Genomic DNA, 20,425 nt, shown 5'->3' with positions numbered 1-20,425 from the left:
GTGCAAACATAGTCTTTACTTGACAGCAATCCAGTGTGAAGCCCTTTGAGACTTTTGATGTTAATGGGCACTTTGTTAAAAGCAAAAAATGCAATCTGTCCTTGTTTGGGATCCACAAAATGCCAACCTGGTGAGGCACGGTTTGACTGTATGTGTGTACAAAGTGCACATCTTCTGGTTCCTACGTTAAAAGAAAAAGTGGCCAACTTCTGGATCTTACGGTCACCACCATATTACATCCTGTTTGACTTGATGTAAACGGTGACCTGATGTCCTCAAAGATGGCCCTTTTTTTATGAGCTGAACCTAAAATGACCGACTTCCGAGTCGTTAGGTTGCTAGTGACATCACTTCCCGCTTTACACATGCACAGCACATCAGGAAGTGACATTGACGGGCAAGGTTTGTGTGAAAAGCCAGCCAGTGAATTGGAAACAAATGGTCTGGCTGTGTGAATGCACAGAGAACTGGGTCAACAGTGCAATCGTAATTTTAAGCAAATTCACGCAATAATGAACTGTGTTTATAACAGGGCCAAAGTATATTATAACTGATGGTGAACTTCACTACAGGAACAAAGCATTGTGAAAGAATGCATTCTCGCATCAACTTTTGCAATCATGATATTAACATATGAAACTACTTGGCTTTCAGTATTAGCTGAAGTAGAAAAGTATCATTTAAAATAGCAAATATGGCCAGGTGTCTGTCGCATTCAGTAATTTGTATGGCAACATGTAACACATTTGGGAGAGATCAGCTTTTAAATAGATCTGCAATTACTATAACACAGAATAATCTTCTACATCTGAAACCAAGACCTCCTTCAGTAAGAGTCTTTTGGGAATATGCTTGGTATGATTACTGTCCCATCAATTTTCATGAGTGATTTTTAAACAACAAAATGCACTGAATGACAGATCGCATTGCTGTATATGTGAGTCGTTGATGGGAAGCAGAAATAGTATATGCTTGAGGTCCGAGACAGCTACTCTGCGTGAAGGGCACTATAGGATACAAGTATTTGTTGTTGCCCTATACTGAACGATTTCACTCTCCACAGTTACTTAGAGAACTGTGTCCATTTTTGTCACAGCATTTTAGGAAGGAGCCATAGAGAGGGAGCAGAGGAGATTTACTAGGATGATAACAGGGCTGAGCAGTATGCCAGAGGCTTGAGGAACTGTGCCTATTTTCACTTGAACACAGAATGCTGAGGAGAGACCTGATAGAGGTCTAAACATTATGATGGATTTTGAAAGCGTCAAATGGGAGAAATTATTTCCAAATGGTTGATGAGTCAGTGACTGGAGGACATTAATTTAAGAGAATTAACTTTGGAGCAGAGCACATTAAAATGTTTTTTTACACAAACAGATCAAAAGTAGTGTTCGAGACAGAATCCATATTAATTTTTATGAGAACTAAGTACTACAGCAACAACATGTATTTATATTGTGCCCTTCACGCAAGCAGTATCTCCTTCCTAGATATCTAAAGAGGAGTAATTTGCAGGAGGTGGGGAAAGGGGCCAGTAAATGGGGCTGAATTAATTGCTCTTTCAAAGAGTCAGCATGGACAAGATGGGCTGAATGGTCTTCTGTGCTGTAAATTTTTATGGTCGTATAACAGCAACAGCATGCAGTTATATCGCATTTTTTAAGTAAGTTAAGGATTCAAAGTGCTTTTCAACGCATCCTGAGCAGGATGAAGGAAATGGGGGAAGAGGGGGGCTGAGGGGCAATAAAGATGATGTTCAAAAGCATAGTCAGGGAGAGTTTTGAAGGTAGGGAAAGAAAGTGGAAGGATTTTATGATGATTATTGACTCCTTAGTGAATTCTCTGGCTATTTTGCCACAAAGGTTCATCATTGAATGACTATCAGAAGTCAAACCTCCTGCTGACTCTGTTGTAGTTCCCCTTGTACGGCATATTTTGTGAGAATGTTACCGGTATGTACAAAGGGGAATTAGCCCCCTCATAACACATTGATTTAAGATCCAGTCCTGTTATTTGCCCCAAATTTCTCCCCATTGCCTCTGTATTTCACATGAAAGGCATAATTTCTCTCAGAGAATACGTATGAATATTAAAATATAATCAATTCATACACTCTGAGGTGTCACCCAATGCAAAAGATGATATATAAATTTAAATTGTATAACAATAATAAGAATCCTTACATTTGATATAGCCCCTTCCACGTCGGGAGGACATCTCAAAGAGCTTCACAGGATTTTACTCAAGTTTAGTGACCATGTAGGCAAATGCGTCAGCCAATTTGCTCACAACAATATCATAAACTCACACAGCATAAGTAGGTAACAGTGGAATTTCAGCCTCTTGCCCAATGAATTAATACCTGGAAAAGGATATCTTGTTAAAGGAGAGTCAGCAAGGATTCAGGAAGGGGAGGTCGTGCTCAGCTAACCTGACATGGCAGATAAGGGTAATGCAGTTGGTATTACATACTTGAATTTTCACAAAATGAAATGCTGGCGTGTATAAGTAATCCACAAAATATAAATCTAAAGCATTACTGACACTTTCTGTAGCATTAGTGAGATCACGCCTGGATTATTCTGTCCATGTGTGATTGCCGTACCTAAGGAAACTAGAGGCAGTGAAAAAGATTCAGAGAAAGACAATAAAGACTCTTCCAGGTTTTTGATCATTGAGAGCTGAGAGGCTAAGGAAGATAAACCCACCCACTCTTATCACAAAAAATAATAAAGGCAATTGATAAGGTGGATGTAAATGTTATTTTGTGCAACTCTAGGAGAGAAAGACACAGATATAAACTGAGGAAAGCCACAAGATAAACTAACATAAGGAATAGCTTCATCACACTTTTCATTAATATATGGAATGAGCTACTGCACTACCCAGTAAGTTAACTGCTGCTTGTTGGAGCATTGGCAGGGAATGGGATGAAGATTGGAGGGATGTGGGATTGGAGTAGGACAATGATTTTAAAGAAGGAAATTGTTTATGCCCTACAACATGATACTATGGGTTGAAAGCATTCTGGGATGCTGCCCTGCGTGAGGGGCGCTATATAAATGTAAGTTGTTGTTGAATGATCTTTCCCAATATAACAGCTTTATGTTTTTAGGGGGATCTATTATGCACCATGTGTAACTGTACACATACAATGGGAGGGCCCTTAACTGTGGAATTAGCAAGCAATGAAAAGGATTTAATGGTTATTGAACCAATCTTTATTACATGATTAATAAATATCTGTAGGTGTTCCATTTGTAATAGTCACTGCACAAACATAGCAGTGAGTGGGATATTGCCTGCGAGTCATCTTGTATACAAATTTACTTTTCTTCAAACTAATTAATATTTTTCAGTATGGAAGTTGAAAAATAATAATAAATATAATCCTTGGATTTGATATCCTGCCTTATCATGTCATCGAGACGTCTCAAACCACCTCAAAGGTTTTTACAGCAAAGTGTAGTTACTGCGGCAAACAGTGATGTCCTACAAATAACCATGAAGCGAATGTCCAATTTTACTTATTGTAGTTACAACATGTGGATGTAACTTGAGAAAGGTGTCAGTGCTGAAGGCATTGCCACAATATTTGGGGTGGATAACGCCAGCAACAAGGGCTGTGAAAGTGAAAAGTAACCCTGCCAACCTACATTGTTACTCTCATCATATACAATCCAGGGAATTATGTCCACGTAATTTCTTGCATAATAAGTTTGTGGGCACGTAATGTTGCATAATGTGGTCGAACTGCCTCATGCCTCCCGCTCAGCCTCTCTTCCTGTCGTGCTCCGCGCAATCCGGACGTATGCTTCGTAGAAAAATACAATAATGTGCTTCATAAATAGAAATAAATGTGCCATATCAATACAAAATTCACGAAAATTGGCCTCCATATCTTTCTCAAGAAGCTACAATAAAATAATACTGCATTTAAATTGTATAAAAAAAGTTTAATTTTGCATTTTTTTTCTGTGCATAATTTCCTGGGGTGTAACCATATGAGCAAAGAAAAGGAATGCTGTCCTTTATTATAATAATCCTTGCAATTGATAGAGCGCTTATCACATCTTTGAGATGTCTCAAAGTGCTTCACAAAATATACTATAAAGTAAATTGACTATATTTTGTGGGTGAAACGTGGCAGCCAATTGCGCACAGCAGTGTATTTATTATAGTTATTTCAATGAAGTCCCCGTGATACCATTCTCTGGAAGAACAACATTTTCAAGGTGTCAGAATCAGTCATTTCTGCTGCAATTTTGTATAAGACAAGATTCACTTTCTTTTCAAATGTCAGACCATTTTAGCAAAAATGGCTTTTGATAATATGGCCATTCTGCTCAATATATGCTGCCACGTAATTTCTTCATCTGTTTACTCTCCTTGCTGTAGAAAGCACTAATTTTTCGGATATTCGTCATGCTGAACTGCAAAACCATGTAATAAGTGTGTCTAAATTTGGCACCCCTCGCTACCTTGCTCATATTTATTTTTATAATGTGTGGAAATTGCTGTGTGTTCTGCCTCTTGCTACAATAGAATTGTGTCAGCTTAAAGTCAGTATTGCGCAGATGTTTCATCTTGCAAAGCCTCAAAATGTGATCTTCCAGCTCTGCCTGAAAACCTGTGCAGATTTATTTCCCTGTTTCCAGTTTTTTCTCACCTCTCTTGAAGGCTACAGCTGGTGCAAAAAATCTGCTGCTCTCTGGCATCAGTAAACATTTGTAATTTTTTGAGCAGTTTAGCCCTAGAAAGCCTAGGTTTTTTTTCTCCTCCACCCCACTCCCCATTGTAACAGGAAAGTGAAGTGAATTGAACCCTAACAACAAAATTACATTTATAGACCACCTTTCACGTCGGGAGGTGCTGAACAACAGTCAGGTGTCGGGATCCAAGCATGGGGGAGGGGTGGGGTAGAAGTGCTTTTGGATGATCAGCGCTTTAGGACGTCCTCCCGACATGAAAGGCGATCTATAAATGTAATTTTGTTGTTGTTGTTGCAGGGGTGAGGAAAGGCCAGAGAGGTGGGTGGGCGACCAAAGGCACGATTGAAGAGAAGCGTCTTGAAACCAGCTTTGAAGGAGGCAAGGGAGGAAGTGAGGTGAAGGGACCGTGGGATGGAGTTCCAGAGTGTGGGGGCAGAGAGGCTGAAAGCCCGGCCACCGATATTAGGGTGGGTCAGGAGGGAGACATGGAGCAGGCCAGAGCCCGATGAACGGAGGGAGCGGGCAGGTTGGTAGGGAGTCAGCAGGTCAGAGAGGTAGGAGGGGGCAAGGCCATGGATGGCGTTGAAAGTGAGGATGAGGATCTTGAATTTGATCCCATAATAACTCCCTAACCCTAATACTGACTCTGTCCCCCTCTCCTCAAGATCTGCTAACTCAACAAAGATTTGAATCAAAACTCTTAAGTGAATCATCAGAGAGGCTGAGTTCCCTCAGAAATCACACTATTTTCTGAAACTGAACACATAGTTAACTTTTGAATGGTTTTAAGAAATGCATGAAAATAAAAAATAATTTTTAAAAAATTATTATTAGGACTGCATTAGGCATTTTTTACAGCCTTCATAAGCTATGGTTCAGTACCTACAAAATTAAATTAATATTTGATATTTAGAGTGTCACAAGTGATGCCGCCAACGACACTGCTTTCGCTAATTTTAATAAATATGTGGCCACTCGTAGCCAGAATGGAGTTTTCGGGATATGTGACCTCTCTTTCTCAGTAACAAAAGTTAAAATAGTTAGTAAACAGAAGAAAAAGGCCCTTTCAATCCATTGAGACCTTGTTAAAGGCTGATAAAATAGGAACTCTTGTGGCATTGTACAGCTAAGAAAGCTGCACACGGCCGATCAAAAGCGAGGTCAAAGCTGGAGTGAGCGAGCTGAACAAAGAGGAAGATTTCAAAGCATCACCCTAGCAGGAGCGGAGTAAACAGCACAGAGAGTGTTGTGTGGTAATCATTGCTGGGTGTATCAGCAACTGCCATTTCGTAAGGTTTCTTTCACGTAAAACAAATGTCTTGAAACGCTTTACGGAATGCCATTAATTAGAAATGAAATTAATGTTGTTAGTAGGCAAATGAGGCATTTAATTTGCACCTATCGTGTCCCATAAATATCGCAGTGGTGGTGGAGAGAGTCTTGGAGCGCAGATGCACAGCTTGCAGCAGGTTTTTTTTGTGCGTGTGTGTAGTGAGCCTGACATGTACGCACTGCCATATTTAAGAACATCCAAACCAGACAGAGTTCCACATACATATTCCACCCATACAAGGAAATTTATTTATGTCTAATTGAATGCGCATACTCTTCCCCCAGAGAAACAGACCCTGCTTACCTCATGGCAGAGAGTATTAGGCCACGTTTGGGAGAGCCAAGACAAGGTAGGATGAGCCATCTAGATGGAACAGAGAGTAGGGCATGTAGAGATTGTCAGAGAAGCTGTGACTGAGAGTGACCCTCAGGCCTACAAGACCTGCAGAGGAATAATGATGATAATAATACTTGCTTTTGATATAACGCCTTATCACTCTGTTGAGACATCTCAAGGCACTTCACAGAATATACTGTAAAGTGAATTGACTATATTTTGTGGGAAATCTGTTTACCTACTTACTGCAAAGTAAACAGATGTGTGGAGTAAGGAAACTCACCTGGGATTTGAACCCGGATCCTCTTGCTTGCGAGGCTAGTGCTCTAACCACTATGCTACAGCACTAAGTATTCCGTTCCCCCACCCCTCCAGTGGCAACAAAGCCCAAGTGTGCCCACAGCCGTTATCCACCAGTAATCCTCTAGACATGCCCAGGGCCTTATCCAAAAATTGGCTTTTCTGAATTTGCTGTTGAGATGTTTACGCAAGAAATTCCACGCTCGCTGTCGGATTCATGGACTTTATTTTTATTGCACTCAGCTGGTTCATTAGGTGTTTAAGAACTGTGAAAAGCTTCATTTAACAACTGCAGGAAAGCCAGTTTCAAATTACAACTGAATTTAAGACTTTTTCTCAATCATGTGCCATCTTACACTTTAAGAAACAAGGTCTCATGGGTTCCGGATTGGTGGTGTTTGGGCCTCGGCTAGCAACTCAAGGCAAATAAAACTTGACAGCACATTTCTCTGAGAGGAGTGGGTGTGAAAAGATCAGAGCTAGGGAGATGCTGGGGTGTGAAGGCATTTATATTTACGTGAGTATATAAATGTAAGGCACTACTAGTGTCCAACCAGAGGCGGTAAGACCACGCTATTACAATAGTAATAATAATAATCCTTGTATTTGACATTCCACCTTGTCATTGAGACGTCTCAAAGCACTTCACAGGATATACTGTAAAGTGGATTGACTGTATTTTGTTATTTTGTGGGCAAAATGCAGCAGTGTCCCACAAACAGTCGTGGATTGAGTGACCAAATTTTTTTTCAAGGGATTATTACCCCTGGAATGCGATCCATCAATCGACTAACAATCGGGTTCCTACTTACTGCTAGGTTATCATACAGTACACACCTCAATCGTTAACTATACATTGGCTTGTCCTGTAGCAGGGCGCCTTAAAACAGGATCAGCATGTAGTTGGAGAGATTTCTGTTCAGGGAACATTTCTTAGAGATTGCATTTCTAATCGTTTTTATTCATTGCACAGTGCCCTTTCCATGGAAAGATTATCCCAAGGGATGAACAAGGAAATCCCACTAATCCAGAAGACATTGTAAGACTGGAACAGGAAAAACAGAAGAGGCAAGAAGAGCAACCTGGTATGGATATGTAGTTCTATTCCTTTGTTATTTAAGAAAAAATAAGAAATACTTTATCTTTTTTGGGGCGTCAGATGGAAGTCTAACACATATGGAAACCCATCACCAAGCTTAAGGATTTCCAACGTTCAACATATTTATGCTGCATGTCAGGCTGGCTTGGTTGGTAGCACTCTCGCCTCTGAGTCAGAAGGTTATAGGTTCAAGCCCTCGCCCCCATTGTGACTTTGAACTCACTCTAGGCTGACACTCTGGTGAAGTGCTGGAGGGAGCACTGCATCATTGGAGGTGCCGTCCTTCGGCTGAGAGGTTAAACCGAGGTCTCGTCTGCCTGTTCAAGTGAACGTTAAAGATTCCATGGCTATTAGAAAAGCAAAGGGAGTTTTTTCTCGGTGTCTTGGTAAACAGTCCCATAGCTAAAACTTTATGGCGATTTGTGGGGCAATGCTGTGCACAAATTGGCTGGTATGTTCGCCTACAAATACACACAAATAAACACTTAAAAATACAAACAAATAACACTTCACCGTAAAATCCTATGAAACGTTTTGAGATGTCTAGATGACATGATAAGGTGCTATATCGAATGTAAGGATTATTATTATTATTCCTGTGTCTAGAATAGAATATGTGCTCTCTCCCTGGAGGGAAGCATCTTGCTTGGCTATTTCCAAAGAGCATTAGACACAGGTTGGCTAGAGGCAAGGCTGGGATGGGGGGGCAGGGTGTGCACTTTAGGGTACTGCTAACGATGTGTGCAGGGAAAAGGCAATGTGTAAATGCAAGTGTCACAAGCACTTCCCCGAGGAAGTCAGCACAGTAATTGAGGTGACGTCAGTCCAGGTGCACAAAAAGTTTCCATCCACTGAAGCCTCTGGGTGCAGCATCGATCCCAACAGCAGCTTCAGTGGAATTGGAAGCTCGAAAATCTTCATTCTCTTGGCCTTAGTTTTTCCAAAGTTCTTTTTGTTTTTAGAAACTACAGAAAACTGCTTTCCAATTTAAGACTGAATTTAAAAATTTTCCACAACTCTGCACAATCTTAAATTTTCAGACCATGATGTTAGGACCATGAGAAATGCTGGGACTTGATGTCTGGCTATGACCCCCTTTACTACCTTCAGGTACCTTTTTGATTCCTGAATTCAATCTGAATTCCGCAGTTTGAAGTGTTCAGTGTTCCATTTTAAAATAGATTGAATCACAAATACTGTTTGACACAGTGAATGAACATAGACACCACAGTATTACAGCCTATTTGGGAATGACAGCAGAAATGTGAGCAGAACAATGGTGCTTCCTACAGTCTAAATCATTTGACTCTACCCCCCCCCCACAACCGCCCCCCAGTTTACAGTGCTTACATAAAACCTTAACCCTACACAGATGTCCACATAATGACGATGAGGCCTGTGGCCTGGATGCCAGGAATCGATGATAAAGCACAGTGACCTGCTAATCTGCAGCTCTCATCCCTTCCAATGGTTCACACATAGGAGCAAATTAAGTGCCTATTTTTTGTGTCAGTCCTCAAGACTATCTGGTTTTTCAGCCTTTAGTGACTTGTTAACAAACAGGTATAAGGACAACCGTGTGAAGGCAGGCCGCTGGCCAGTCAGTTGTGAAATAGCATCTCTTTACTAACTACAATATTGATTTTTCTCCCCCAAACTGTGTAATTTTTTTTCACCACCAGTAAAGTCAGTAACACTGTATGAAGAGCTTTAAGGTCCATCAAGGCTCTAAAAGACTGTTCTTCCTTGGCACTCTATTGATTTTTTTCAAAGGCTTTTAAATTGCTCCTTCATTTTGTTGAAATGCTCATTTCATCCTGACTGGGGCCTCGGTATTTTTGTTGTATTTATATAAGTGTCCCATTCATGGAACTCTGAGCCGCACCGCCTTGTTATTATTGGAAGGGCTGATCTCTAACTGGGTTTTATTTTGACCATAATCACGGATTAATAGTTTCATTTTTTGACTTGTGTCACTTTATATTTAATCTCTTTCAGGATTAAATAAATCTTTTGGATCAACTTTCTTTAAAGAATTGCTCTCTCTTCCTCCTCCCATCGTGCCCGCTCGATCCCCAGCTCCATTTATACAAGACATTTAGCTTTAACTCTTCGATGACTGCACTAAATCTCCGCAACCACCTCTTACAAAGAAATTTTGTTTTGTTTTGTAAATCATCATTTGTTAGGTGATATATTTTGGAATTGGAACAGTTTCGCCACTTTTAATGAGTCTTCGCTGTTTGGGTATTGTTTTGGGTTAGACACAGGGTACTGAATTCTCCACCCTGCCTTGTGCAGGAACCTAAACTGTGGTGTATTTATAAAGTATGAATAGGTTAAGGATAGTGAATTAATAAACTATTAATAAGGTACGAGTGGTGTATTAATAACTTATAATAATAATATAATAGTCCTTGCATTTGATATATTGAGACGCGTGTATTTTGTGGGCGAAACACGGTAACCGATAGCGAACAGCAATGTCCCACAAACAGTCATGGATTGAGCGACCAGATAATTTTTTTGTGGAAGGATTATTACCCCCAGAAAGTGATCCGCCAATCGACTAACAACTGGGTTCATACTCCATAGGTAAGCAGACCAGTATGGAGTAAGGAAACTTGCCTAAGGTTTTCTCCCACCCAGGAATCAACCTGGGTCCTCTTGCTTGTAAGGCGAGAGCACTAACCACTATGGTACAGGTCTCCACTTCCATGTCATGAATAAAATACTATACCTTGCATTGGATACAACATCTTTCGCTTTGAGATACATCTCAAAGCGCTTCAGAGGATTTTACTGTGTATTTCTTAGGTGAACGAATAAGATAGGAGTGTATTGATAAAATATGAATTGGGTGGAGTATTGAAAAAGTATGGATGTTAATGCAGGAAGGTTGAAGGGAAGTCTGAATTCATGCTCAACCCTCCCTTTTCATTCCCAATGTCAGAGAGAGTAATAGGTGTTTCTCACCATCCTATAGACTGGCGGGATCCAGAGCTGATGAGAGAGATTGAAGCTGCCAAAGGTGTCGATTTGGGATCCTCTAAACTCTATAAAAAAGGGAAAAAGGGAAAAGGAAAGAAGAAAAAGTACCCAAACCTCACTGACTTGAAGCAGCAGAGCAATACATCGAGATCCAGGCTGGAGAAGCGCATCTTCAATAAGTAAGCACTTATTTTTTCTCCACTGTGTGTATCGAAATATCTGAAGTGCTTTTATTTCCAATGTATAGAATCATAGAATGGAGTCCTTTAGTGATTTGTTAGAGCACTCGCCTCGCAAGCAAGATGATCCAGGTTTGATTCCTGGGCCAGGCGAAATCTTAGGCAAATTTCCTTACTTCACAAGCCTCTGTTTACCTAGCAATAAGTAGGAACCCGGTTAATAATAATAATAATAATAATAATAATCTAATATTATATAGTTGTTAGTCAATTGGCGGATCACTTTCTTGGAGGTAATAATCCCTTCATAAATAAATTATAATTTGGTCACTCACTCCACGACTGTTTGTGGGACCCTGCAGTGCACAATTGGCTGCCGCATTTGCCCACAAAATATGCAGTCAATCCACTTTACCGTATATTCTGTTAAGCGCTTTGAGACTCAACAACGTGGTAATGCATTGTATCATATGCAACGATTATTATTTTTATAATAATAATGCAGAGAAGCAGACCAGTTAGCCCATCACGCTTGTACTGGGTCTGGATTTCCATCTCTGCCGGCTTGTTTCAGCTCCTCCATAGCCTCAGATCACTGTTTTACAACAGGGGCTATAAATACCAGGACTGTTTAAATAATAGTGGTGATGTGCATCCTCCAATGGCCCAGCAGGTATATCCAGTAAAGAGTGCAGACAGACCAAGAAAGTCTCAAGATTCAGAAGCACAACTAACACACCCCTCCCCCACATGGTCAAATATTCTTTGAAAACCTGAGTGGCCACTTGGGAAACATCACAGTGGGTGACTGAGGCCGAGGGGAGAAAATAAGTGAATAAAATTGCGATTCCGTAATTGTTTTCATCAGTTGTTAATTACACAGTTAAGGGTCTCTGTAGATTCTCTCTGTAGACATGGTTAATGCATAGCAAACCTATATTTACACATGGTTTACACAATTTGCAATATCATACCCCGGTTTGAGGTGAAGCTCCCTAAGACAAAAGGAAAGTTTGCACCAATCATTCATAAATGCATTGCTTTGATTTCTGATGGTAAAATCTGAAATCGTTATATGATTCTTGAAAACGTAATTTTTTTTATAAAGTGAGAGAGGGGTTTTAAGGGCGATGAAGTTGTGTGGTCTCCGGTTGCTCTGTTCAATGCAACACAGGATTTTCTTTCAAGAAACTTGGTGTGGAGGTTATGTAAAGGGTTAATTAACCTCCTGGCTCTTTTATCACAAGGAAAGAACCTTGAATTTACAAGTAATAAAATCCTGCTGTTCTTGTCAATAAAATTTAGTGAATGGGTTCATAGGATTGAAATGGATATCAATTCATTTACACTGCCACACTGCACAGCAATGCTGATGCCAGACTTAACATGACACACCAGGACGTATCAAGGCCACTGAATTAGTGCTAAAGAGTCCTCTTAAATATTAGATATTTGGGCTTCATGTCTGCTGTTTCCTAATTTCACAGGTGGTGGAGATAGAAAATAATACTGTTAAACATATAGTGTCCTGGTGTGTTTTTATTAATGGAAAGCACTTTTGAGGTATCACATTGCTTTAAGTATTGATTTTGTGTGTAATTGCTGTGGGGACAATCATTGTTCAGACACTCATATTCGAGATGTTGCAATTTTTATTTAATTCAAGCTTTTCCTTGAGGGCATTTACTGTACAATTGCAGTCAAAGTGATTATTCCTAAACTAAAGAGGCCTACTACATGGTTTTGTTTGCTCGCAGTCAATTGAAGGCATTTGGTGTCTTTTTTTTAATCCCATCCAAGTAAAAGCAGTAAATGAAGCACTGGTTCAGTGATGAAAAGAATGAAACCTTTCAGATGTTGATTTTTTTTATGTACTTCTAAAGATGGGCATGGATGAATTCTGTCAAGTAATCGGTGAAAATCGCTGCATGCACATTTTATACAAAATAACAACAGCAGTAAAATTGTACCAAAGGAAACTCCTGACATTTGCAAACATCTCTTGAAAAAGCACCATGAATAATAATAATAATAATAATCCTTGCATTTGATATAGCGCCTTATCACGTCTTCAAGAAATCTCAAAGTGCTTCACAGTATATACTATAAAGTGTAATGACTGTGTATTTTGTGGGCAAAAACTTCCTACCCACGTAGGCATAATCAGCCTAGCACCCTCTTGCCTCTGAGTCAGTTGGTTGTGGGTTGAAGCCCCATGTTGGGGGAGTAGGGATTCTTCCCACTCACCTTCTGTTAAACCCAGCAAGCCAAGGTAGATGGTATTAGTAAGCGGCAAACTATGCAATTTGAACTACTATTATTTTTAGTTAAACTACAGCAGATCCTAACGCACACGCTGTGTTCTACAAGCTTTGGCTGTTGACAATGAGCACCAAATACTCTCTGGGATTAGGTAAACAGGGTGCATCTCTCTGGGGAGAGAGTGCACATTCCGTAATAATAATAATTCTTGATATAGCGCTTTATCACGTCGTTGAGACGTCTCAAAGAGCTTCACAGAATATACTGTAAAGTATAGTCACTGTGTTGTCTGGGTGAAACACGGCAGCCAATTGCGCACAGCAGTGTCCCACAAACAGTCGTGGATTGAGTGACCAGTGTATTACTATTAAGGCAGCAACCAGCTTTTGTATAAGTGTGCAATACATACAGTAAACCATTGTCTCCTCTCTCTCTCTCTCTCTCTCTCTCCTCCCCCCCCATCACTCCCATTAGTCCAGGGTCATCCCCCTCTCTCCCAGGTTCACCACCCTCTCCCCCCAGATCATCCCCCCCTCTCCCTCCAGATCATCCCGCCTCTCTCCCCCGTTCTTTTCAGAACACTTCACATAGTTTGGAGTCCTGTAGCTCAGTGGTTAGAGCACTCGCTTTGCAAGTGAGAGACCTGAGTTCAATTCCAGGCAGAGGGCGAAACCTTTGGCAAGTTTCCTTACTCCACACAGAGCCTAATAATAGTCCCTCCAAAACAAAACAATAATAAAATTGGTCATTTTCAATCTACGACTGTTTGTGGGACATTGCTGTGCGCAATTGGCTGCCGCGTTCGCCCACAAATATACAGTCAATTCACTTTACAGTGTGTTCTGTGAAGCGCTTTGGGACGTCCTCCCGACGTGAAAAGCGCTATATCAAATGCAAGGATTATTATTATTATTATAGTTTTCTGCAAAGTGTAGTGACTGTATTTGTAGGCAAACGCAGCAGCCAATTTGTGCAAGCAATGTCACGCAAGTGTTTTTTTAATCCAACTTGGAAAGTCAAAGATTAAAACTGAAACAGCTGCTGTGGATGCCATTTCTGAGGGAGTTCCCAGGAGATGCTCGTGAGTGGCACAGATTGATACGTTTCAGCTCCAGCTTCAGTGATGCAAACCAAATGCACCAGTATGTCAGAGAGGCTGAGATGTTGACGGTTATGACCTCTTCTACATATTCTGACCCATCTACAGCTTCAACCGTGCTGGAGTCTGATATTGAAAGAGATTAACTCCAGGACTGGGAATAACCGTTCACTCTAATCCTATTGAAATTCCCATTGGAGATACCCCCACTACATAAATGTGACTGGCTGCCTTCTGCAATGCATCTTATTCAATCCAGCCTATGGTTGCTGCAGGCAGAGCTTCTGGAGAATACTTTGGCTTGAAAAAAGTTTATAAAGTACATTCTACAAGTAAACTAGATGGACATAGCAATGATGGAAAGAGTAGGTTCAGTAGGATGATACCAGGGCTGGCAGGTTACTACTATCAGGTTTGGCTGGATAGATTTAGCCTTTGTTTTGCTGAAAAGAGACGTTTAATAGATCTAATAGAGGTGTTTAAAATTAGAAATGGGTTTCATAAAGTTAGTATAAATAACCAAGGGTACAAGTATAAGATAGTGATTAGGGGATATAAAAGAGAATTTAGGAAAAACTACTTCATGCAGAGGGTAGTGAGACTGTGGAACTCGCTGCCTGAAGCAGTAGTTGAATCAAATAGTGTAGATGCATTCAAAAGGAAGCTGGATACACAGATGAGAGAGAGAGAAATAGAAGAGTATAGGAGGGAAAGAGGAGTGGGTAGAGACTCATGTGGAGTATAAATACTGTCACAGATTAGTTGTGCTAAATGGCCTGTTTCTGTGCTGTACATTCTCTGTAAATCTATGTTTCTTCCCTTTTTTTAAGAATGTTCTGCGCAGGAAATGGTAAAGTGGCTTCAATCATAGTGAATCAGGTTTCTCCCACCATCTCCGTACTTTGGTTTAGTGGATCAGAGAAAACTGTGCTTGTCTAGGGATCTGTTTCATGATGGTGTAGAACCTTTACCAGAATGGTACCAGGGACGAGGGACTTTATAATTAAAGAGAGGGACTAGAGAAGCTGGGATTGTTCTCCCTAGATCAGAAAAGGTTAAGGAGAGATTTAATAGAGGAGTTCAAAATTCTGAAGGTTTTGATAGAGTAGATGGGGAGAAACTGAATCCACTGGCAGGTGGGTTGGAAACCAGAGGACATGGATTTAAAATAATTGGCAAAAGAACCAGAGGTGGGATGAGGAGACATTTTGTTTTACCCAGTGAGTTGTTATGGTCTGGAATGCACTGCCTGAAAGGGTGGTGGAAGCAGATTCAATAACAACTTTCAAAAAGGTATTGGATATATAATTGAACAGGAAAAATTTGCAAGGAAATGGGGAACGAGCGGGGAGTGGGACTGATTGGGTAGCTCTTTCAAAGAGCCGGCACAGGACTGAATGGCCTCCACCTGTACTCTAAGATTCTATGATTCTAACCTCAGCACTGCTTTGCAACTGAATATCGGCAAGCCATACTCCTTGGTCCCGTCAATGCCTTCTTCCCTGCGGCTCTGACATCCTCAACCTCCCCGCTTTATCCCTCAGACTCACCAAACCAATGCGCAATCTAGGCATCAAGCTCAACCCACAGCTGTCCTTCCTTCCCCACATCCAGTCCCTGACCAGGACCGCCTTCCTCTACCTCCACCACATGGCCCACCTCCGACCGAAACACTCGTCCATGCGTTTGTCACCTCCCGCCTCGCCTATTCAAATACCCTCTGCGCCAGTTTCCCCAGCTCCACCATCCACAAGATCCAACTGATCCCGCATACTCGCCCATACTAAACTCCATATCCCTATCACACCAGTTCTCCACAGTTCTCCACTGGCTCCCTATCATTAAACGGATCAATTTCAAGATCCTCACACTCATTTTCAGATTCCTTCATGCCTGACACCTCCCTACCTCTCCGACTTGCTTACACCCCAGCCTGCTGACTCTGCTCGACTGGCTGTGGCCTCCTGCATGTCCCGCGTGCCCTCAGTTCCACCATCAGTGGTCACGCTTTCAGCCACTACGCCCCAAAACTCTGGAACACTCTTCCTCTATCCCTCTGCCTTGCCCCTTCCTTCCGCCTTTTCAGGTTGTGCTTGAAGACCCTCGTCTTTGAGCATTCTTACGGTCACCTCCCCCCCGCCTCGGCGTCGTGATCAGGCATTATAAAGGGCTCTGGGACGCTATCCTGAGTGAGGGGTGCTATATAAATGCAAGTTGTTGTTATTGATTTTGTGCGTAAAATCTGTGGGGGCAATCAATGTTCAGATACTCATATTTAAGATGTTTCAATTTTTATTTAATTCAAAGTTTTCCTTGAGGACATTCGCTGTACAATTGCAGTCAAAGTGATTATTCCTAAACTAAAGAGGTATACGATAATACGTGGTTTTGTTTTGCTCGCAGTCAGTTGAAAGCATTTGGTGTCACTTTTTGAATCCCATCAAACTAAAGGCAGCACATGAAACACTGGTTCAATGATGAAAAGCATGAAACCTTTCAGGCGTTGATTGTTTTTTTTACACTTCTAAAGACGGGCGTGGATGAGTTCTGTCAAGTAATCAGTGAAAATCGCTGCATGCACGTTTTATGCAAAGACATAACAGCAATAAAATTGTACCAAAGAAAACTCCTGACATCTCCTTTCATTTTACAACTACACTTCAGTGACTCCTCGTCATTTAGTTACATTGTCCTGCACCTGGAATGTGATAGATACTGGAGTCTTAAAATGCAATATGAATTTGGAAATTCCTAAACTATTGAATGGGAACTTATCTCTGTGTGACCAGAGATGGATCCAACACACGCGTGCACACACACCCTGCCGCCCCCCCCCCTCCTTTCTGGGGATTATTCTCAATACCATGAAGTCAGCTCGCGCATTAGGAGTCCAGTTTAACAAAACACTCAGATTAATTCCTTTAATCTGCTATTTGAAAGGGACAAGATAGAAGTTGAATGTGTGACCGAGGTTCAGGTATCAGCCTGGCTGAGGTGGTAGCACTCTTGCCTCTGAATCAGAAGGTTGTGGGTTTTTAACAGTCATTACACTGCACAGTAAAAACTTGTAAAGAGCTTTGAGACATCTTAATGATATGATGAGGCGTTATATCAAATGCAAGGATTATTATGTAGATCAACAATCAGATTGGTGACAAGGGAGGTGGCAACCGGCATCCAGCACATCCCGATAATTCCTATTTCATACTTTAGGAATTTCTAAATTTAAAGTGCAGTTGGACACCTTTTTGGGGCCATATTACTCCCATTGATGCCACTATTAATTGATTGCAATACTGTTTTACTTGTACTATTGCGTTGCCATGAAAAACCTAAAATAGATTTTAAAACCGAAAAATTGGGATATTGCTGTTCTAACAGAAGAGGAGGTGAAGTTAAACAGGCCCAGACTAATGGCTTGTGCCAACCAGTCATTTAATATGGGAATCACAGTGAACAAAATTACTGACTAAACACCTCCTCTCAGCCTCTGCCCAGCTCGGAAGACTTTTGATTCAAGGGGTTGACTTCTGAAATTGATATCTGAAGTTCTCATCTCCCGACCTTAAATCTGAACTGAAATCCAAATAACCATGAGGTATGGAGAAATGGCATGTTAATGGTACTGAAAGGATTGCTCTATAAAAGAGCTAGCACGAACATGATTGTATAATTGGCCTTTGTTTTTATGGTGTATATTTCTATGGCTCAATGGCTGTGCCAACTGATATCCCTATGGTAACACATAGAAATGCACCAGCAGTACTACACAAGTCTCAAAGCAGACATCATTGGGCATCTTTACCTTACCCTTTTTCTTTTGTTTTTCTTTGCAGGTTGTCTGTGAAACGAGTGTCCGAAGCTTTAGCTCGTATAGACAAAAGGAAACACGAAAAGTTTGCAAACCAATTCAACTATGCGTTACAGTGACATCAGCTCCAGAAACAGCCACTTTGCCGGACGGTGCCTTTATCTGTTAAACCTGTGGCTGCAGCCCACTATGTGGGTGAACTCGGAACAGCTAAATAATCCTTTTTTAATATAGATTTTGATAATATTATTCCTCATGGTGTGGCATTTCATTTATTGGTGTATATCTCATACATCTTTTTTAACGTTAATAAAAAAATGTGCATTTAAGGTATGTAATTATTGGTAATTGCGATTGATAATGTAATATATAAAACTGCTCAAACTTCAGATTTATTCATATTAACTGAGTGACCAAAATGTACTGATTAGCTACTCTGTTTCCAACAATGTAAAATGAATTGTAGACTTTTCCTGTAAGCTGGACAGTTTTGCTGAGGGCGTTGTGTTTCTGGATGCACGTGACAGACATTTTTTTTCCAAATCTTTGCTTCTTAAACAAAGAAAATTGATGCTCTATACTTCCTCACAGTTCACATTGTTATGTTTTTATTTAGATTGAAAATGTTATCTCCAACTGATTTGACGTGCGTACCATCCAAGTGTGTCCTTTTTCTGAAACTGACTGTATTCTGTCACAGTATTAACAATAATCCTTGCAGCGCTACAGTACACAGGCCTGTATAGCCACAAGTGAAAAATCTCTGACTGGGAGAGAGGGGAAGAATGGGACTGGACTAGGTGGATCATGTGGAGAAAGACACCAGAACAGACATGATGGGCCAAATGGTCTGTTTCTGTGCTGTGACATTCTGTGTGTCTGTAGTTGTTACAGAGAAAGATCAACCTCCCTTCACCAGGACTCCTCTGTGTAACCCATTGCTCTCTGTGTATAGAGGTACAACTCAACCTGACCTAACAGTGCATCTATAACTCTGAAAACATGCCCCAAGTCTTGTACCTTGACATCTCTGAAGGATTTCTCTATCACATTTAGCGTCTTACAGACCTCCATAAGGTCACCTCTGAGACGTTTTCTTTTAAAGCTCAAGAAACCTAGCTATGTATTATAACTCATCACCTTTACAGTTTCTGCCCTAAATTTGCCAATCATATCTCTGAACCCTTATGCCCTCTTCCTTTTGTTGTTGGGCTGCAAGTGTTGGGTATTCCATTGCCTCAGCAATGGGCTTTCACGGTTTAGACTTCAATCAGATTGTGTAGATGTACTCGAGAGGAAGCTAGACCTTCACGTGAGCGAGACGGGAATCGAAAGGTATGGGAGGGAGTAAGGAGTGGGTGAAGATTCATATGGAGTATAAACACCAGCACAGACTGATTGGGTCGAGTGGCCTGTTTCCTTGTTGTACATTCTTGTAAATTATCACCAGCGTGTGCATTGATGCTGAATGATTCAGATGAAACATCGATAATGTTCAGATATTTGATCCGTGTCACTTGAAAGTTATCAAATTTTTTACAAAGTTGCTCTCGCTATGCTCCATGGCAACATTGAGAATGTATTCAGTAAGATCATAAGAGGGAACAGGTCTTTATTGTGTTAAAAATATGTATTAAATCTCAGCAATTTCACTTGACTGCATGTAATTTAAGACAATGATCAATCAGAAAAACTTAGGCTTGCCATTGACTGAATAAAACGCTTACCTCTTGAATCAAGCCTGATTTTAATCACACTACTTAACACATTTGCTCTGAAGGATTACCATCTATAGCTCATCCTTATGCATGTAATAAGATCAAAGTGGATAACATGGGTTAAAGTGGATTAAGCACTTGATCCTCCTGACAAATGTTAAATGTAAATCCTAGCCCAGACTCTAAACTTCTCACCCTAACATTTACTGATCTACCAGCTACAATGCCATAATCCTAAACCTGCCCTTCTCGACTTAGGTTTTATCTCCACCGCAAGGAGTAACTGGAATATCAGGTAGGTTTTGTTTTCAAATACAGTAATTACCGATGTTTAAATTGTCACTACAGATGTTGCAAATTGCAGATAAGTTTGAGCATTTTAATAAACAGCAGTAAAGGGTATAGAGCTGTTAATAACAGACCTTGCTCCCTCCCTCCCTCCCTCCGTGGCTCAAACTCCACCATTGTTAAGCCCTCCAAAACGCTATCCTGCGTGAAGGGTGCTATATAAATGCAAGTTGGTTGCTGTTGCTATATTTGCCTGTCTCATGTTAAATATTCATTTTCTCTATAATATTTCTTAAT

General features: G+C 40.8%; 1 protein-coding gene across 1 annotated transcript in view; it reads left to right on the top strand.

The window, feature by feature from the left end:
• The window catches only part of uvssa (UV-stimulated scaffold protein A), a gene marked incomplete at its 5' end in the record, with an annotated part of 47,968 nt that extends 28,111 nt beyond the window's left edge, over positions 1–19,857 (top strand). The window contains 3 exons of the mRNA XM_042342364.1: positions 7,655–7,766; positions 10,767–10,950; positions 18,148–19,857. Coding sequence (XP_042198298.1) covers positions 7,655–7,766; positions 10,767–10,950; positions 18,148–18,241 — 390 coding nt within the window. The remainder of the gene's footprint in view (positions 1–7,654; positions 7,767–10,766; positions 10,951–18,147) is intronic.
• Between the last annotated feature and the right edge of the window lie 568 nt (positions 19,858–20,425).

The sequence above is a fragment of the Callorhinchus milii genome, unplaced genomic scaffold (assembly GCF_018977255.1).
Source record: "Callorhinchus milii isolate IMCB2004 unplaced genomic scaffold, IMCB_Cmil_1.0 Scaffold1, whole genome shotgun sequence".
Taxonomy (NCBI): Eukaryota; Metazoa; Chordata; class Chondrichthyes; order Chimaeriformes; family Callorhinchidae; genus Callorhinchus; species Callorhinchus milii.
Note: the sequence above shows the minus strand (reverse complement) of the source record. Positions and strands in the feature narration are given on the sequence as shown.